The sequence below is a fragment of the Caretta caretta genome, chromosome 3 (assembly GCF_965140235.1).
Source record: "Caretta caretta isolate rCarCar2 chromosome 3, rCarCar1.hap1, whole genome shotgun sequence".
Classification (NCBI taxonomy): Eukaryota; Metazoa; Chordata; order Testudines; family Cheloniidae; genus Caretta; species Caretta caretta.
The window spans coordinates 75,592,538-75,611,181 of NC_134208.1; the positions used below are offsets into that span (position 1 = coordinate 75,592,538).

Below are 18,644 nucleotides of genomic sequence, written 5' to 3' on the forward strand. Positions count from 1 at the left end.
ACAGCCGTCTGTTAGTCTATAAGGTGCCACAGGACTCTTTGCCACTTTTAAAGTGGCAGATGAAATTCAATGTTGATAAATGTAAAGTAATGCACACTAGAAAACATAATCCCAACTACACATACAAAATGATGGGGTCTAAATTAGCTGTTACCACTCAAGAAAGAGATCTTGGAGTCATTGTGGATAGTTCTCTGAAAACATCCACTCAATCTACAGCAGAAGTCCAAAAAGCGAACAGAATGTTGGGAATTATTTAATAAGACAGAAAATATCATGTTGCCTCTATATAAGTCCATGGTACGGCCACATCTTGAGTACTGTGTGCAGATGTGGTTGCCCCATCTCAAAAAGATATATTGGAATTCGAAAAAGTTCAGAAAAGGGCAACAAAAATTATTGGGGTGTGGAATGGCTTCTGTATGACGAGAGATTAATAAAACTGTGACTTTTCAGCTTGGAAAAGAGATGACTAAGGGGGGATATGATTGAGGTCTATAAAATCATGACTGGTGTGAAGAAAGTAAATAAGGAAGTGTTGTTTACTTCTCATAACACAAGAACTAAGTGTTGCCAAGTGAAATTAATCGGCAGTACCTTTAAAACAAACAAAAGGAAGTATTTTTTCATACAGCGCACAGTCAGTCTTTGCCAGAGGATGTTGCGAAGGCCAAGACGATAACAAGGTTCAGAAAAGAACTAGATAAATTCATGGAGGATAGGTCCATCAATGGCTATTAGCCAGGATGGGCAGGAATGGTGTCCCTAGCCTCTGTTTGCCAGAAGCTGGGAATGGGCGACGGGGTGGATCACTTGATGATTACCTGTTCTGTTCATTCCCTCTGGGGCACCTGGTATTGGCCACTGTTGGAAGACAGGATACTGGGTTAGATGGACCTTTTTCTGACCCAGTATGGCCATTTTTACTGAATTGCAAGATTACAATGCAGGGTGAAATTGACATGTGGTTCTGTTTCTCCTTTCCTTTTATAGCTGGCATCTATTTAATAGTATTGCTTTGATTATATTTATTTCAGGGCTTCCCTCAACTTTTGCTTTAAAGTGCCTGTCTAAATGGAAAGTCAATGAAGGGCCTAGCCTACCAATCTTTATTCACTTGAGTAATCCCTGCTCCCGGAATAGTCCCATTGAAGAAAAATTGAGCTAATTGTTGTACGGATTACTCAAGTGAGGATTTAGCCCTAAAATTCAACACGAAATGTCTGATGCTGAGGTGACCTGGGATATGCAGGGGCTGCAGGGACCAACCGAGCCCCTCTGCAGAGTTACCAAAACTGCAATTATATATGCTGAGAACGTTTTCCCAGTTTATTAAGGTACCCTCACCCTCATCTTCGAAATCTATAAAGGTCCCTGTTGGGATAAGCACCAATGAACTACACATCTGATCAGTGACACCGTCGTTAAATGGAGCATTAGCCCAGAGTGGAGACAGGTGTAATGCGGTCTTCAATTCCTGACACCGCCACGCCCAGGAAGACCGTATTTGTCAGTCTGAGTAACTGTCCCACTGCTTGGATTCCAAGTGCGAATATAGGCAGCGTCCTTAGTGCGGATTTAGGCGTGATTGTTTCTGTATCTAGCGAGTGAGAGCACAGGATCATCAGCGTACAGGGAGGGGTTAGGCAGCCGTCGATCGTCCAATACAGGGGAAAGTCCAGATTCATTTTGACCTCTGCTGTCAAGCAAGTCTGGAAGGAAACCGACAGAGAAGTCAACGTGCGGGGAGGAAACACTGCAGGCAAGTGTCTTCTACACCGCCTCGGAAGGCCGCTGCAGAAGTGGAGTCCCAACTCCTCTGAGGGATCGGGAAATCCCGCAGCTCATTTCCCCTGCATCATGCTTTCCTGAGCGCAGGAACGCTGGCTCCGGGTCAGCAGCAGCCTTCCTTCCTCCAGCGCCGATCACCCGGCTTCAGCTGCCCATCCCGGTAGGGACACTACTGTGATTTCTCCCCCAGACCCATCTTGCGGTGGACGCTAGGATATACCCCGTGCACGCCCCCAGGGTTCTGCAGCCTGGTCAGCAATAAACCGTGTCATCCCCTGGACAGCCACACACGTCCCCCCGCGCCTGCCTCTTCTCTGCGCCCCGGGCCTGCTACTGCCCCCAGACACATCCTTGGGTTCAAGGGAGTAAACTCCTGCTCTGCGCCGGGATGGGCGCACTGGCAGGCCCCTGCAGACACCCCGACGTCCTCTGGTATTCACACACGCTCACTGCCCCTCTGCAGATCCAGTCCCCGACCTCCCTCCCCGGAACAGCCGCTCTGCTACAGCCACGCCCAGCTCCCCGCCCGCTGCTGCGCGCCCCAAACCCTGCAGTGCGCCCGGCGCCCGCCCGCCCTGGCCAGCCGCGGCCTCCCGGCGCCCATTCCGACCTGTCCTCTGATCACTGGTGTAGATCCCCGCTCCTGGCGCGACCCGTGCGCCCCTCCCTCCGCACCCCAGCTCTGCCCCCGCTCACGCCCCTGCACACACAGCCCGCACAGATCCTCACACGCTCCACCTGTCAGCCCAGTACCGAGCCCCCTCCCGCCCCCTCCTCTCTACACACCGCGAGCGCTCTGTTCTGTGCACACCCCACTCTGCCCTCTCCCCCGCCCACACACCCCACTCTGCCCCTTCCCCCGCACGCACACTCCACTCTGCCCCCTTCCCAGCACACACACCCCACTCTGCCCTCTCCCCCCGTCCACACACCCCACTCTGCCCCCTTCCCAGCACACACACCCCACTCTGCCCCCTTCCCAGCACACACACCCCACTCTGCCCTCTCCCCCCGTCCACACACCCCACTCTGCCCCCTTCCCAGCACACACACCCCACTCTGCCCCCTTCCCTGCCCACACATTCCACTCTGCCCTCTCCCCCCGTCCACACACCCCACTCTGCCCCTTCCCCCGCACGCACACTCCACTCTGCCCTCTCCCCCCGTCCACACACCCCACTCTGCCCTCTCCCCCGCCCACACACCCCACTCTGCCCTGTCCCCCCGTCCACACACTCCACTCTGCCCTCCCCCCCGCACGCACACTCCACTCTGCCCTCTCCCCCCCTCCACACACCCCACACTGCCCCCTTCCCAGCACACACACCCCACTCTGCCCCTTCCCCCGAACACACACCCCACTCTGCCCCCTCCCTGCCCACACATTCCACTCTGCCCTCTCCCCCCTCCACACACCCCACTCTGCCCCCTTCCCAGCACACACACCCCACCCTGCCCCTCCCCCGCCCACACCCCACTCTGCCCTCTCCCCCGTCCACACACCCCACCCTGCCCCTCCCCCCCGCCCACAGCTCCCACTCTCTCCCCTCCGCTCCCCCGCACACACCCCACGCTCTCCCCCCTTCCCCATGCGCGCACACTACACTCTGTCCGGCGTCAACTACGCACGCACCGTCACCTGCACTCCCTGTCCTCTGCCCAAACACATCCCGCACCCCCGTGGCCCTGCCCACACGCAAACACCTGCGCGGCCTCTGCTCTGCGCGCGTGCGCACACACGCTCCTTCTCCCTGGCATGCACCCGATCCCCAGTGCCCTGTGCCCACCCTGCCTCCGCTCTCCCCTGCGCCTGCACCGGGCTGCATCCCCTCTGTCCTACAAGCCCCTTTTTCCTGGGAAGGAGAAAATGATCCTGGGCGTTTTCCTGGGGAAGCGGGAAATGTGCCAGGTTAAACCCCCGCTTTCTGACGGGAAACCCGAACCCCCGTAATCGAGGCGCCTGCTCTGCCCAGCTCGGCGACACCGAAGGGGACACAGGTGGCTGCTCTTTGGTCCGTTTGGGTCCCCCCCCCCCGGGAATGGGAGGGCCCGCTTTAAACTTGACCTCGGAGCGGAAATGTGAACGCAGGCACAGAAGTCTGCAACGAAACTTTCTTCTCTGGCACTTTCATGCCCCCCCCCCCCAATAAAAAAGGGGGGGGGGCTTTCCCCGGCACTTCTGTGCGGCGCTCCTTTTGTCTGGCGCCTGAGATGAAATCCTCGCCCTCGGGACAGAGGGAGGTGACAAACAAGAGCAGTTTCCTTTCGCCCTCCGACTTCTGCCCCCCCCCCCCCCGGCCCAGGAAAACGCACCGTTCACCAAAGCTAGCTAGCCGCCCCCAGGCTGAAGGACGCGTGTCCCCCGCCGCAGCGCTGGGCGCGGCGCGCCACCCGGCAGCCGCGCAGCCTTGCGGGGAGTCCCGCGTGAGGACCAGCCCACCCCCTTTTCACAGCAACGGCGCGCGCGGGGCGGCGAGGCCGCTGGAGACAGACGGGAGGTGGTCGTGAAATGAACTGCTGACAAAGGCAGAAACTACGGTTGGGGGGGGGGGTGGATGAGGTGGCGCGGGGGGAGCGCGGAGCCGCATTCTTTGAAGTGTCAATTTGAAGAGAAGAACCCCCCGAAGGACGTGTCCCGTGCCCCTCCCGGAGGAGAGAGCTACCCGGCTAGCTAATCTCCCTTTTAACTCCGCTGGGGCTGTCCTCTCTACAGTCAGCGTGGGGGTTAGGGGCTGCTGCGAATAAAGCAAACTAAGCACTTCAGCTGCCCCAAGACCCCGCTGTACATCCAGTTATTTGAAACACCAAAGTGTCTTTCCAGTACTTGGACTCCCAGCTCCACTTCTTAAGCCGCGGCAGGGGCTCCGTGTTTCTCGAGCTACTAAAATTAGTTCATAAGTTCTCTAGCTAATTTGTTCGACGCGTTCAGCGGAATTAGTTAAAGAAATTCAACTCGAAGAACACATTGACCCAAACATATTCCCTGGACTCTCTTTCACCCTTGCAAACCCCACCCTCCAGGAGGAGGTTGGTACGGTATTTAGATCTTACGTGCTAGCGCTGAAAGAGACTAAGAGAAAACAACCCCGGTTTCCCATTCTGCATTTTAATACTGAAATCTGGAAATGGAAATTGTTTGATGTATGAGGAGACGTTATCTAATTAGGGCCTAAGATATTTAATCTTTCCAGCAGGCAGGTCATATAATTAATGTTAATTTAACGCTCAAATTCTCAGTCATTAATTTTTATTCTCTTAAATGTAGTTTGGCAGGGGCCCCTGATCCATGGCAATGGATTTTACTGGATGTAAGAGCACACTTGGTCTTTGGAGTGAATTATTGCAGACCTTCCTATCCCAATAACAAGATCACATCATGTATGCATTATTAAGCCATGTAATTGAATGGTCCATAGTTTGCATATCAGACTATTAAAATAATGTGTTTTGCTTTTCTTCCAACACGTAATGTTAAAGCCTTTGCGAATATTTGGTGATTCTGATAATTATCACCAAATTGCTACAAATGTTCTCTTCATTAGCGTGATTTCTTTCAAGCATTTTTTAAAAATGTGAATAATGCATTAAGTGATGGCTTGTAAAGTTTTTTTTTAATAAAAACTTATCAACCACAAAGTCGAAAACGAGATCAAAAATAACAATGGGACAAGAAAAGAACAATTCTCCGATGTGATTGGAACAGAATACTTTTATTTTTTTTCTCATTTCAGATAACTCTATATAACTGTAAAGTTTCACTTGGTCGAGAGCAAAAGTGCATGCAATCTAAAGAACTGTCTACTTCAGATGATGCAGAACAGATGAAGGAACAAAGTTGGAGATTTTCCCTTTACAGGGAATATATGGGTACAGAGCAGACAGATTGATTTGAAAAGATACTGACCTCTCTCCTTCAGCTGCAGTATAACTTGTCCTGGAAAAAACAACAACTGAAAATTTCCCTCACCCCAGTTCGAAACTGTCATTTGGACAAGCTGCTGTGACGATCTCAGAAGGTGAATAATTCTCAGTTAACTAAGTAACTAACTTTCTTCTCGCCATCTCGAGGCGCACACTTAACTAAATCTTCAGCCTTGGAGACCCTTCATTATTGCCTTCCCACTCCACACTGTTTTCAAAGTTCAATAGCAAGGCAACAAAAACAACACTGCTGCAAAATAAGAGTCTCTTTTAAAATTAAAGAGCAGGTCATTTGCATCGAAGAAGTAAAATTCGTCTCCCCCACCCCCGCTTAATTATTTAAACAAAAAGAAGCTGGTTTCAGGATCAGTGACACTGATGATTTGCAGGATGGGAAGCCGCTGCGATCGAATGAATAGGGGCTGTATCAGGTGTAATGTTCCTTGCTATGAATCTAGCATTCTTCACCGTTGCACGTTTGTGCGCCACTGTCAGGAGCTATTGAATCCCAACTGGACTTGCAGTGACCATGATTTCTGCTTTTCACTAAAGCATGAGAAATCGGTATGGTGAATAAAGCAGAAAGAAGGGGTTGCTTTGCTTGTGGGCGCAGACTACAGCAGGCTGTTTGCCTGCTCATGCCCCAGCTGTGTAACCAGGGCATCTCCCTCTCTACTTCTACCTAGCAGTGCGCCCTCACCTCCAGCCTTTGAGCACCAGGCTAGTACCCAGGGAGGGGCCTGGGATGCCGGCGGGGCGGGGGGCGCTTTTATTTTGGTTGGGGGTGGTGAGCGCTGCTCACTGGGGCTGGCGAGTGCGGAGGGAGCTGAACTATGCTGCTCTATGTGGCTTCCCCCCCCCCCCCCTCACTATAGCAACCAACGGCAGCCTGGCAAAAATGCACCCGCTGTGGACAATGGCCCGGCCTCCTTGTTTGCTTCCCTCTTCTTCCTCCTCTTCGAAGCCCGGCCAAAGAAACTTTCTAACCGCTCAGCTGCCTCCGCCAAGGGAGGAAACTCAGCGCCCGGCTTCTGCCTGCAGCGCACGCTGAGCCGCCGCGGCAACGCTCTGCGCCCAGGCCGAGCCGAAGTCTGTTGCTCGCACCCACCGCTTGCGAGGGTCGCCGCTCCTAGCCTTTCCTTATAGACGCACGGAAAAACACGGCGGGCTGGGCAGCGGGAATCTTGCCTCTATCTTACAATAGGTGGAAAACACTAAGCAGGTTTCCCTTCTGAAACGAGCGGCCCCGATCCTACTCCCATTTCAATAGGAGCAGGATCGGGCCCAGCGTCTACAACCGTAAGCTCTTGAAAGGTCCATGGAGCTCCGAGCCAAGACTGGAAGACGTCGTCTATTCATTGTTCCTCTGCTAGCCCACAGCGGGCCTGCGAAATCTGCAGCGTCAAGTTTTCATCCTTTGCCTTTGGCTTATCATGTAAAACTCCCGGGGAAGGGCTAAGGGGTCATTATTGGGCTGATTCTATGGCAAGGTTTCTTTCTCTCTCCCACCCCAGATATTCCCACGGCCAACCTCAGCGAGCATTTCTTCCTCCATTCCAACTTTTTATTATGGCTAAAGCTTTGTGACATGCATTATTGCCATCACCTGCAGCTGCTGAGGTCTAGAAGTGCAGGGCATGCTCAGGTTTTCAAGACTGACTGGATTTTTCTATAGTACGCATATGCACCACCAAGAGTCAACCCCGGCTTCTCCTCCACCCTGAGGAGGTTAACATGGCATTAGATATCACTTCTACCAATATATTTCAGAATAGAAGTTTTAACTGTGTTCCACTTTTTCTTAAAAACATACCGAAAATGCAACTTATGTAAGAAAACCTCATTTCCCTGAGTTAAGTAGAAAAATATTATATTTGGGCTCTTCCTAGTGTATGTGTTTATTTGATTATTGGGGGGAAGAAAGGAACTATTTTGTCAGTGAAGCAGACTATTTCCCCCCTGTCAAGCTCCAGTTTAGTTTCTGAGAGGTCTCAGTTGAAAACACTTTAATATATCAAAGATGTTTGAGCCCCTCCTGTCTGCTACCAATCCACCTGCTTTAATGCTAAAAGAAGCCCTCTTTAAACTATGTGGCTGGGAGGTCATTTAACAGCAAGCCTCCTGAAAACTAAATTGCATGAAGCAACTCTGCCAATCGCATCTTGTTCTAGCTCTGAGACTTCAATATAAACAAGCTGTATTAACTCCAAGTAGAATTTATCTCACAAACTGATGGAATTTGTCCTCTTTGCTTCTTTTCCCCTCCAGGCCTCATATTCACCACTCCAAATTTAGCAGCGTTCCTTTGATAAATTACTCAAAGTAATCCCTGCAACAGCTAAGCTTGACTGGTTGACGTTGTGTTAGAAGTCTTCATAGCGGTATCTGTCTATAAAATATTCACTTGCGGACTACAAAGGGTGGATCATTTTTAATGACAAAGATTCAGAACTGGGGGATGAAGGGAAAAGATTAATATCCGGGAATTCAAATTATTTAATTTCAAATACTGAACTTAGAACATTACATCCTACTAGTTTAAACAGTGATACAGATAAAATAGAATAGCCACATATGAATGAAATGGCCAGAAGAATAGAGTTGCAGGGAATGTTGGAAATGAACATTAATACAAACTTTTCAGAAACTTTTTTCATCATTATTATTCTACACCTTTCTATCTTCTAGGCGAATCGATATTCTAGCAGGAAAAAAATATATTCTTTTGTCTGATGCAGCTAGGTGGAGAAATCAATTTAACCTATGGGTTTTAATTTCAGTGGGTAATGTGATCCTCTGCAGTCCAAGTTATCAGTTTCTGTCCATTTTGTTTAGATATCTTAGTTAAATATGTTTGTTATACCTACCCTGAGGAGAAGCAACTTGAAAGTGTAGCTTTTGAGTCATCTTATAAATACATCCCTGAGGCTGCAGTTCTTGCAGCTTTAAGGCAGTTTTCATTAAAGCAGCCAGCTGCCTCTTTGTGTAGGTTGGATTTTTTTTAAAGCAATCACTTGTGAAGCCTCGGCCTCAGTTTTGTCCCGCTGAAGGCCCTTAAAGTTGAAGTTCCATTCATGTGTTGGGTCTCTCCACGAGATCAGGCTCCTTCGAGCCACACTGGAAAGACCTACAGAAAGCGCAGGATTGAATGGTTCATACAGAAAGGTTAAAAAGGGAACAAGAGATCAAAACAGTCGCATCTCACAATAGTTACATTAAATGCGTCCTAGTAATGTGCACAAATCTCCCAACTCGGCCTTTAAAGGGAGCTGCAGGCTCGGTTGCATGGATCTGTGTTTATTGCACCAGAAAAAGTATTTTGGCAAATCGCAGAGTGCATTGCTGCTTCTTAATGATTTCACCCTAAAACTAGCTATGCATGAGCAAAAAATCGAAGTTTAGAAGATGTTTTTTTCTTAAGCTGCCGGAGTCGATTTCGAGCCACTGAGTGCACAGTTTAAAATTGTCTTTCCGCCTCATTTTTTTTTTTAAAGAGAGAACTCTTAAACCCCTGAGCATTAAGGGGCCGTTAGAAATCAAATCTTGCTAGAAAGGATCAGTGTTTGTACTTTGACCGAGTAGATGTAGCTTTCTCTCCGCAAGGCTTGGATTTGCGAGAGTGTAAGCGTTAAAACAGCTCAAGTAAAAGGATGATTCAACAGCCCAAGATATTTAACAAGAAAGGGCTAGAGTCCACAAACTATATCTCGGGGAAATGCGGTAGCTCGCCTTGGATTTTAAACGTCCCAGCAGGACCAATGCTTTGAACCCACCACCATTCCTTATGCAATGCACCTTGCGAGTGTGCAGCAGCTCACCTCCCATGCAGGAGAAAGCTCCATTTAAGACGAGCCTATATGTGTTTTATAGAGAATATTCTCGGGTAGCTGTATTGGAATGAAGGAGATATCAAGGAGGCCTGTCAGTTCAAAGCTTTTTAGGGTTGTTTGAAAATCCTCTTCACGTCAAACTAAGCAGCCCTAGTATTTGAACAGCTGCTTTGAACAGTGAAAAGGGCTGAGCTGAATCAAAACACTGCAGTGTCTGCCCAAGACACTGCATCACCTTCAACCTGCTTTTATACGGGCAGAGAAAGGAAATAAAGGCTCCGGAGCCCTCTAATCCAGCAGGGTCAGTTACCAAAGAAAGGGGACACATGACTGTCTCTTTCACATCCCGAGCTCCCTGGACCTAAACCAGCCCCAATTTGGGGGCTCAAACTGAAATCAGCACCAGTCGCACAGGAACCACGGAGGTGCAGACAATCAAGAGCTCTCCCCGCTCATGAGCTCTCCGGTAGCGGTTTCCTCCACAGGGGGAGCTGGGAGTTAAGGATGCTTCAGGAACAGTATTAATGACAGGGATAACGATGATGATGATGATGATGGGGACGAGGAGGCGGAGTCTGCATCGCCTCTGAATTCACCGTTCGCACTCCGCGCTCTTTCCAGCTGTGACCGTATAGATGTTAATGTCACTGGGGGAGGGGGAGAAGTAGGGGGAAAGGGGTTTTTACACCGTGTTCATACTTTTGCAATTGTGTGATTGCCAGGAGCCTTTGATATCTGCCAGTGATTTATTAGGGGTATTAAACACGCGGAACAGCGATTGTATACATCGTCCCTGGCTCTTCGTCTGTGCATAACTGGAGGGGCGGGGGGAGGGAGAGAGACGCAGGGAACTTTTAAGTTGCATAAGGCTGATTTCAGATTGCTTCACCGTATACAGAACTTCTAATGTATGGTGCCTGCTCTCTGCTCAGTGTCTTGTGTGTTTTGTCCACTTGAGAGGTAAGTTTCGCCATATAGAAATATTAGTTGGGGGTAAATATGTGAGATACACATATTAGGTTATGGCAGAAGTGGCTTTGTCGTTGACTTTTTAAGGATAACACTTGTAAGCACCCCGAGGCACATAAACACACTTTAAAAACTGGTCTTGCAAATAAGCCATTCTCTAGCCTGTGTCCTGAAGTACTTTTATTAGGTATTTGAAGGAAAGCCAGTTCAAATTCAGCCTTGAAAAAGCACTTCCGCCCAATAGGAAATAAGAACAGTGCTTTTCTCCTGGTATATGCTGTGCTGTGATTCTGTTCAGGCGTTGTTGGTTGTTTTAGTGGAAGTTTGTTGTAGGTTTTGCTTGTTTTTATATCCACGCAATGGACTATAAAGTACCTCATTTGGACAAACTGCACCAGCATGTCAGCATCAAACTGTCAATGTCCTTAAAACACGATCAAAACTATGATTTCTACCGTGGAAACAATTCAGAGACATAAAGTATAAACTGACTTTTCATGGATACCTGCAGAGCAGACGGCATTGCCCCTTTGCTTGCGTTCCTCACACCACAGGAGAGGAAAAATTTCGAGTAGAATCTCCCCTTCCTTGCAGCTTAAATGATTTTCATTTGGGCCAAGTTGACTCCTGGCTGAACAATCTCTTAATATGCCGCTAAACTAACTAAGCAAGGTACTCCTGCCCGGGCCCTTGTTTCCTAACACTAAAGAGCCTCTTTGTGCTGTGAATATGTTTGCACCAGCCCGTCCACACACTCACACGGAGGAATATTTCCAGCCAAACAGTCTTTCAAGGTATGGTAAGTATGGTGATTTATAAACAACTCTCAGAAGTAAGCTAGTTCTTATTAGTAGTAATAAATTCTCCAGTCTGCCCTATTGTACTATTTCGATTAAGATACTTTTAGTCTACAGCGCAGCCCCCCTACCCCCCCAGTGGTTTATTTTCAACATAAAGCTTTGGTTTCCACTTAAAAATGGGAAATGAACTCTTTACCACGGCTAACCCGAGTACCGCTCATGCCTAAGAGATCCGCATTCAGTTCCACCATGTCCTTCTTTCCTGTTCGGGCAGCAACTTGTTTATCTTTTTTGTTAGCGCGCAGAAAACGGAGTCGCTGAATCTGATCTGTAGACACTCCTGTCCCGCAGTGCCTGGGGAAGCCTAACACCGCCGGACTGCCGTCGTTTTGTGATTTGCAAGGTATTAAGCCCTGGAATTCTTTGCTGGGTGTTTTGTCCCGGGTAGCACCTGCTGCTGGGGCAGGTTGGGAATTTCCAGAGCCTCTTGCCCTCCCCGGAGGGCGGCAGCACCCGGCATCATCACCTTCTTGTATTGTGGCACGGGAGCCACGAGTTTCCCCGGCGCTGCTGGGTGTAAAGGCTAGAGCGCAATCGCACCCGCTCGGATCTTTCCAAAGCCTCCCTTGTATCTACAAACCGGCAGGCTCTGGTTCATTTTTAAACTGTCGCTAACAAAGTTGCATTTAAAAAAATCGTAAGGAGTCGGCGCGTGGATGGAGGAAGGGCGCGGGGGGGGGGGGGCAGGGAATTCATCACGAGTCAACAGAGCAGCATTGATGAAGCGCTAGTGTGACTTACAGAGCGAACAAATTACTGTGGTAAAGTGATCTCACTCTTGTACCAGTGCCATCCTTGCAATCCAGGCCGTGCTTAAAGATAGCCCACTCCACAGCTCGCGCTCTGCGGAGCGCGTGCGTGCACAACTGCAAAGAGCGTTTAAAGCATGCAACGAGCCAGGCAGCTTTGCAATGATGCAAGCAACAGGAGAACAACGTGCATCTCCTCCAGGACTTGCATCGTGCATGGCCAGAGTGGAGCGTACTTGCTTCTCCGGTCGGTGCGCGGAGAATCCTCCCCCTCCCCCGCATCTTCCCCCCGCCTTCCCCCATCCATGTGGTTGCGAGCAGCCAAGCGCCTTTTTCCCCCTTAGAGTTTGGTTACAAAAAGGGAGCGAGCGGTTGTGGGGCGGGGTGTCGGCGCCGCGGCTGGGGCCAATCGGCGGTTCCGCCGGAGCCGGTTGCTAGAGGTCTCCACGTAAATCAAAGCGGTGGGAGCCAATGGGAGGGCGCGGGAGGGAGGAGCCGGGACGCGTGCCTTTGCAGTGGGCTCTGCCAAGAGGACTTGGGGGGGAGCGAGAGGAGAGAGGAGCCCGAGGCGAAAAAGTAGCTGTCAAATGCGCGGCTCCTTTAACCAGCGCGATCAGTCCGGCTCGGAGAGTCATGGCGACCACAGCGTCTAACCACTACAGCCTGCTCACCTCCAGCTCCTCCATGGTGCATGCGGAGCCGCCGGGGAGCATGCAGCCGGGCGCCGGCTACAGGGATGCACAGACGCTGGTGCAGGCGGACTACACGCTGCAGAGCAACGGGCACCCGCTCAGCCACGCTCACCAGTGGATCACGGCGCTGTCCCACGGCGGGGGAGGCGGCGGCGGCGGCGGGGACTCGCCCTGGTCCACCAGCCCCCTGGGCCAGCAGGACATCAAGCCCTCGGTGGTGCAGCCCGGGGGCCGAGGGGACGAGCTCCAGCAGCACCAGCAGCACCAGCAGCAGCAGCAGCAGGGGAGACCGCCCCACCTGGTGCACCACGCCGGCAGCCACCACGCCGCCGCCGCCGCCGGGGCATGGAGGACGGGCGCCTCGGCTCACCTGCCGCCCAGCATGGCCTCCTCCAACGGGGGGCAAGCGGGGCTGCTCTACTCCCAGCCGCCGGGCTTCACGGTCAACGGGATGCTGGGCTCCGGCCAGCCGGGCTTGCACCACCACGGCCTGAGGGATGCCCACGATGAGCAGCAGCAGCAACAGCAGCACCACGGCGGGGAGCACCCCGGGGGGCACCCGCAGCCGCACCCTCCGCACCAGCAGCACCCCGGGGGCGGCGGCGGCGGCGGCGGCCACCACGACCCCCACTCGGACGAGGACACGCCGACCTCGGACGACCTGGAGCAGTTCGCCAAGCAGTTCAAGCAGCGCCGGATCAAACTGGGATTTACCCAAGCGGACGTGGGCTTGGCCCTGGGCACCCTGTACGGGAACGTCTTCTCGCAGACCACCATCTGCAGGTTCGAGGCCCTGCAGCTGAGCTTCAAGAACATGTGCAAGCTGAAGCCTTTGTTGAACAAGTGGTTGGAGGAGGCGGACTCGTCCTCGGGCAGCCCGACCAGCATAGACAAGATCGCAGCCCAGGGGCGCAAGAGGAAAAAGCGCACCTCCATCGAGGTGAGCGTCAAGGGCGCCCTGGAGAGCCACTTCCTCAAGTGCCCCAAGCCCTCTGCCCAGGAGATCACCTCGCTGGCGGACAGCCTACAGCTGGAGAAAGAGGTGGTGCGAGTGTGGTTTTGTAACAGGAGACAGAAAGAGAAACGCATGACTCCCCCGGGAGGGACTCTGCCCGGGGCCGAGGATGTATATGGGGCAAGTAGGGACACTCCGCCACACCACGGGGTGCAGACGCCTGTGCAGTGAACTCACATGGGGGTTGGCGGGGGGGAATTGCCCCCCCATTCCCACTCCCCCAACTTTTGATTGTTTTTTTGTTTTGTTTTGTTTTTTTTTAACGTTTTCTTCTATCTTAAAAACAGAACAACACACACAAAAACCTGCACTGGACTACCCCGCAAACGGTAGCAGGTGAAATGATGTGTTTTGATCTTTACAGGCGAGTGCCCATGCAATGGAGTGGAGTGAGTATCACACACAAACAGACGCGAGACAGACAGATACACGCACAGTGTCAGGCACTGAGAGAAAATTTTACAAAAAAACCCTCAATTAATTACGAAACAAGAGTGGAACCGACTCTGAGCCCTGCTAAACACAAAGGCAGCTTTAATCTTGGAATGATGCTCAGTATAGGCACATGCTGCTGTGTTTATTTGATGTGGCTCCCCATTAGGAATAAAAAAATAAATCCCTTTTGATGTAGACAGTATTTAACCGTTTGAATTTGCACTGCAAGAAAATTGAAGTTTACATTAACAAATACTTTTTTTTCCCGACCTTGATGTTGCAAATGACTTGCATTTCCCACGGTGAGCGTGAGGGAACCATTGACCAGTCTACAAAATGTTACTGTGTTATAGCCCTTGCTTTCTTAATGTGTTTATGTGAACTTTTGTTATAAACAAGTCTTCTTACATATGTGTAATGTTTATTTTCTCCTTTTACCATAGCAAATATATGTAAACAAACAACTTCCACTTTCAAGAGATCTGACTCTCACAAACGCTTAAGACGTGCCTTCAGAGGCAAGCGTCCAGTTTGGAAGAGAATAATGAAAACCAATAACGTAAACTTCATTTTCAGGCAGTGTTTCGGGGTTGGGGACAGTAAAAGAAAAATGAATAGAGACTAATTGCTTCATTTTAGGGAGGAAGGCCCGTCGTGAAAGCGCTCGGAGGAAATGTTGTGGAGGTTAAATGTATGTCCAGAGTTTTCCAACAGAAAGAAAGTGACACTTTGAAGAAAACCGGGGGGAGAGGATATTTAACTTTAGACACCCCATATGTAAAGTTCTCTGTGTGCTTTTAGTATTCCTAATTACATAGCACTGGAGTATATGTGCTGATGTCAGCCTCTAAACTTGGTTTTATTGAGCAGTTTCAACAAAAAGCTATAAACAGAAAGAACGGAGAACTTGCATATATATACGTAACACTTAGCACACGGTTCTGTCTGCATATCTCTAGTGCATTTATTGTTGCTTTACTTTCCATATTTATTTTTCCGCTCATATATAAAAACCCCACGCCCTTTGCTCAACTCGCTGCTCCATTCATTGCACGAAAGGACTAGTTTAAGTTGGGCAGCCTTGTCTCTTTCACTGGGGGGGCTGGGGCGGGAACCAAATGGAGTGGGGAAATGCCATTTTCAATTCCTCTTTTCTCCCCTTCGTCGATAGCTTTAAAGTGCATTTCTTGACATTAGCTCGACGGGAAACGGTTAACTTTCCAAAAACACAAACACAAAAGGCTATGGAGGGGAGTACAGAAGAGAAAACTTGAAACAGTGGCTGTGTAGGAGATGGCGGGGCCGGGGGGGGGGACTTTACACTGTGCTAAGTACAAATTCACACATGAACTATGTAATCAGCACAAAAGGGTGCTGTCATAGGGAAAAAAAGCTTTTTCATAATCTGAAAAGTTTGCTTAGCTGAGTGTTTGGCAATTATGGAGAAAAACGTGAAACATTCTCTCGATCAGCTCAACAGTGAATTCAGTAGGTAGGACTTTAGAATACGGTTCTTACTGGCTTTTTAAGCGCCTGTCACATTTGGTTGTCTCTTATGTTCTTGGTGAGCAAATGGCGAGTTCTGTTAGGCGTATTTATTTGCCTTTATTCTGTTTTTTCCAACGATGGTCATAATGATACAGGCACTGAGCTTTTTGGGGGGATGTATTCAGCTGCTTGCTATTTAGAGTGCTGAGGACTCGCTCCCAGTGAAAGATTCAGATCAGGGCAGATCCAGTGGTAAAGGGAGGAAATGAACTTTCAGACACATTAATATATGGGTAAGGTCAGAAAAACAGAGTTCAGAGGATGTTTGTGAAAAAGCCTCTAACTCTAAATAGGTTTACTTAAAATAATAATAATAAAAAAGTTACCACGCAAACCTTACCACTATGTATATATGTTTAATATTTGTCCTTTGAAATGCAGAAATAGTTTAAATGTTTTCTTTGTCTATTTTTCTTTGTTTCTTTTTTTTAAATGCTACCCAGGGAAATATTTTCATATCATTTTTAAGTGGCCTGCCTCAATGTATATTTATTTCTTTTAAAGCAAACAGGTTCTGGAAACTGTTTTTCTGTAGCTTTAAATGAGTAGGTAAACAAAATCTATATGGGATGTAATTTTTTTTTAATTATTATTTTGTTTCCGTCTCTAAAAATACTTTGTTTTGGTACATTTGGATGTGCTTGTGGGGAAAAATAAAAACGCAGAGATCCTTATATATTTATGTTAAAGTAATATTTTATTATCTACATAAAACAGAAATGCACAATACCTTCATAGTTTGTTCTACTTATTGAAATATCCGTAATTTGTTTTTAAAGATAGCATTGATTTACATAGTTCTTAAAATCTGAAGGGAGGCGAACACTCTAGTATCTATACTGAGTTGTACTTCCTTTGTACTTAATGGGATTTTGGAGTAAGTGTTCTGGATATATCGACAGGTCCTCCGTTTATAACGTCCAGAGTCTTTTAGGTTAGCACACGAGGCCATTCTCAGTTTGTCTTGCCAAATCTAACCGGGGCAGTTATATTTTTAAGCGTTGAATCCCATGATTGTAGGAGTGTCCTTCTTTTGCTGCTTCTCTAAAGAGCTCTGCTTTCGAAGCTAGCAGTCCCGTTCTCGTTGAAAGCATGTGGGAGAGGTGGCGAATATTTGCTCCTCTCTAGCCAGCTCTTAATTTAAGAGCAAAGGCGGAGCTTAATTATAAGGAGTCCTGTTAAAAACAACTAGGTTTAAAGAAAAGAGCTGTCCAGTGACTTCTGGGGGGGATGCACACGCCGAGAACGCCCAGTGTTGACATGTACACTGTCTCTCTGGGTTGGGAAAACGAGCTGAATTTTGAATCGATTTAGAAAGCGAAGTGTTAGTTGGTTCCAGTGGCCCTGAAGAGCGTATAAAGGAACAATGCTGTATAAAAAAGTAACAAGTAATCTAGTAATGGCGATGGCGGGCGCGTGGGGGAGGAGGTTAGATACAGCTGCGCTGTTTGTAACAAATTGGTCACTTTCAAGTGAAAGAGCTCCATGTTAAAGGAGCCCCTTTTGGAGCCTGGCTTACTGGTGGGCGAAATCAAACTGAGCAGTGTTAACACGTGCTCATGTGTTAAAATCCTTTTTGGTTTGCTCGGTTTAATAAATACAATATCCCCCTTTTAACGCTAGTTTCTAGGCGTGTTAGATTTCATCATCTTTTCTAACTCCTAGTCAATACTACACTCGTCCCAAACAGATTCGGCTAAATGATCTTATCTGTAGCTCGGGAGCGAGGTGTTTTGTGGCCACAGACATGCTGATGGGTAAAGTGTTTAAGCTGGGTATGGATTTAAAGTCCTAGGTCAATATTCCAGAGAACTGTCTGCAGAAAACAAGCAGCATCTGCCCTCTGCAGGACATTTCGGTGGACTTGGAGGAAATATTTGCTTCTGACAACAGGCCCTGGTTAACTCTAAACAATCACGTGGCAGCTGGACAAGATGTGACTTTGATGGATACCTGCCTTTCATAGCTGAGCAACAGTCTGCCTCCCCACTCCAGCCCTTGCACCTCTAGCTTGAGCAGCTCCAGGTTAACCGGAGTTTGGTAACTGAACTATTTTTTTAAACACAGAGTAGAATAGCACTGGAAGGAGATGAGCATCGTTCCAAAGACTTTTTCCCCTCTAGCCACAATGAACAAGCTTTTACCACCACCCCCGCAAAAAAAAACAAAAACAAACAACCCACCCCATTCATGCAAACTAGGAACTTGGATCATTATTTTGCTATTGGTAAATTAAGCAAAAATTACAAAGAAACAATTACTAGGGCTGCAGAGTTTCCTGCAGATTAGAGGAAATATTGCACCTTAACACTATGTGGGGTTTAGAGCTGGGTTGAAGCACCATTTCTATCAGAGACCTTGCTTTATAGATCAGATCTCAACAACAAGATGCGATTTCCTCTGCTCACTCCCTCTAAAGGAGGCCGAAGCCTGCAGGCAGAATTAGATTTTTATTATTAATTATTATTATTATTATTATAAAGTCCTTTTATTTTCCGTTTCTATTAAGGCACCGAGTAGCTGAGAAGCAGCCAATATTATCTGAGTAGCAACACCAAATATTTGGTTGCAACCCAGACCCCGCGGAGTAAGTTTCACTTCTGCGTGGAGAATGGCTTGGCTCGGCTTTCATTTCATTCCTCGATCTTCTGGTTTGTGGGGGGGCTTTAGAAATCCAGCCTGAGTCCTAGGCACGAACCGAAGAAAGGGGTCGAGGGGAAGAACTGCGGTAGTTGTAGAGAAAAAGAACGAGAAAGAGTGTCCAATATCTCGCGAATTGGCTGCAGAAACCTTGGTGGAATGCAGAAGAGGGGCTTGGTAGATATATATCTGAT

General features: G+C 48.8%; 1 protein-coding gene across 1 annotated transcript; it reads left to right on the plus strand.

Annotated features, from left to right (window-relative positions):
* The first annotated feature begins 12,646 nt into the window (after positions 1-12,646).
* On the plus strand, positions 12,647-16,486 carry POU3F2 (POU class 3 homeobox 2). The gene has a single exon (XM_048844950.2). The coding sequence runs from the start codon at positions 12,754-12,756 to the stop codon at positions 13,996-13,998; it is 1,245 nt and encodes a 414-aa protein (XP_048700907.1). The 5' UTR covers positions 12,647-12,753; the 3' UTR covers positions 13,999-16,486.
* The last annotated feature ends 2,158 nt before the right edge of the window (positions 16,487-18,644 follow it).

Excerpts from the sequence above, each read along its gene's own strand:
- POU3F2 (XM_048844950.2), top strand. The coding sequence starts at position 12,754 with ATGGCGACCACAGCGTCTAACCACTACAGCCTGCTCACCTCCAGCTCC.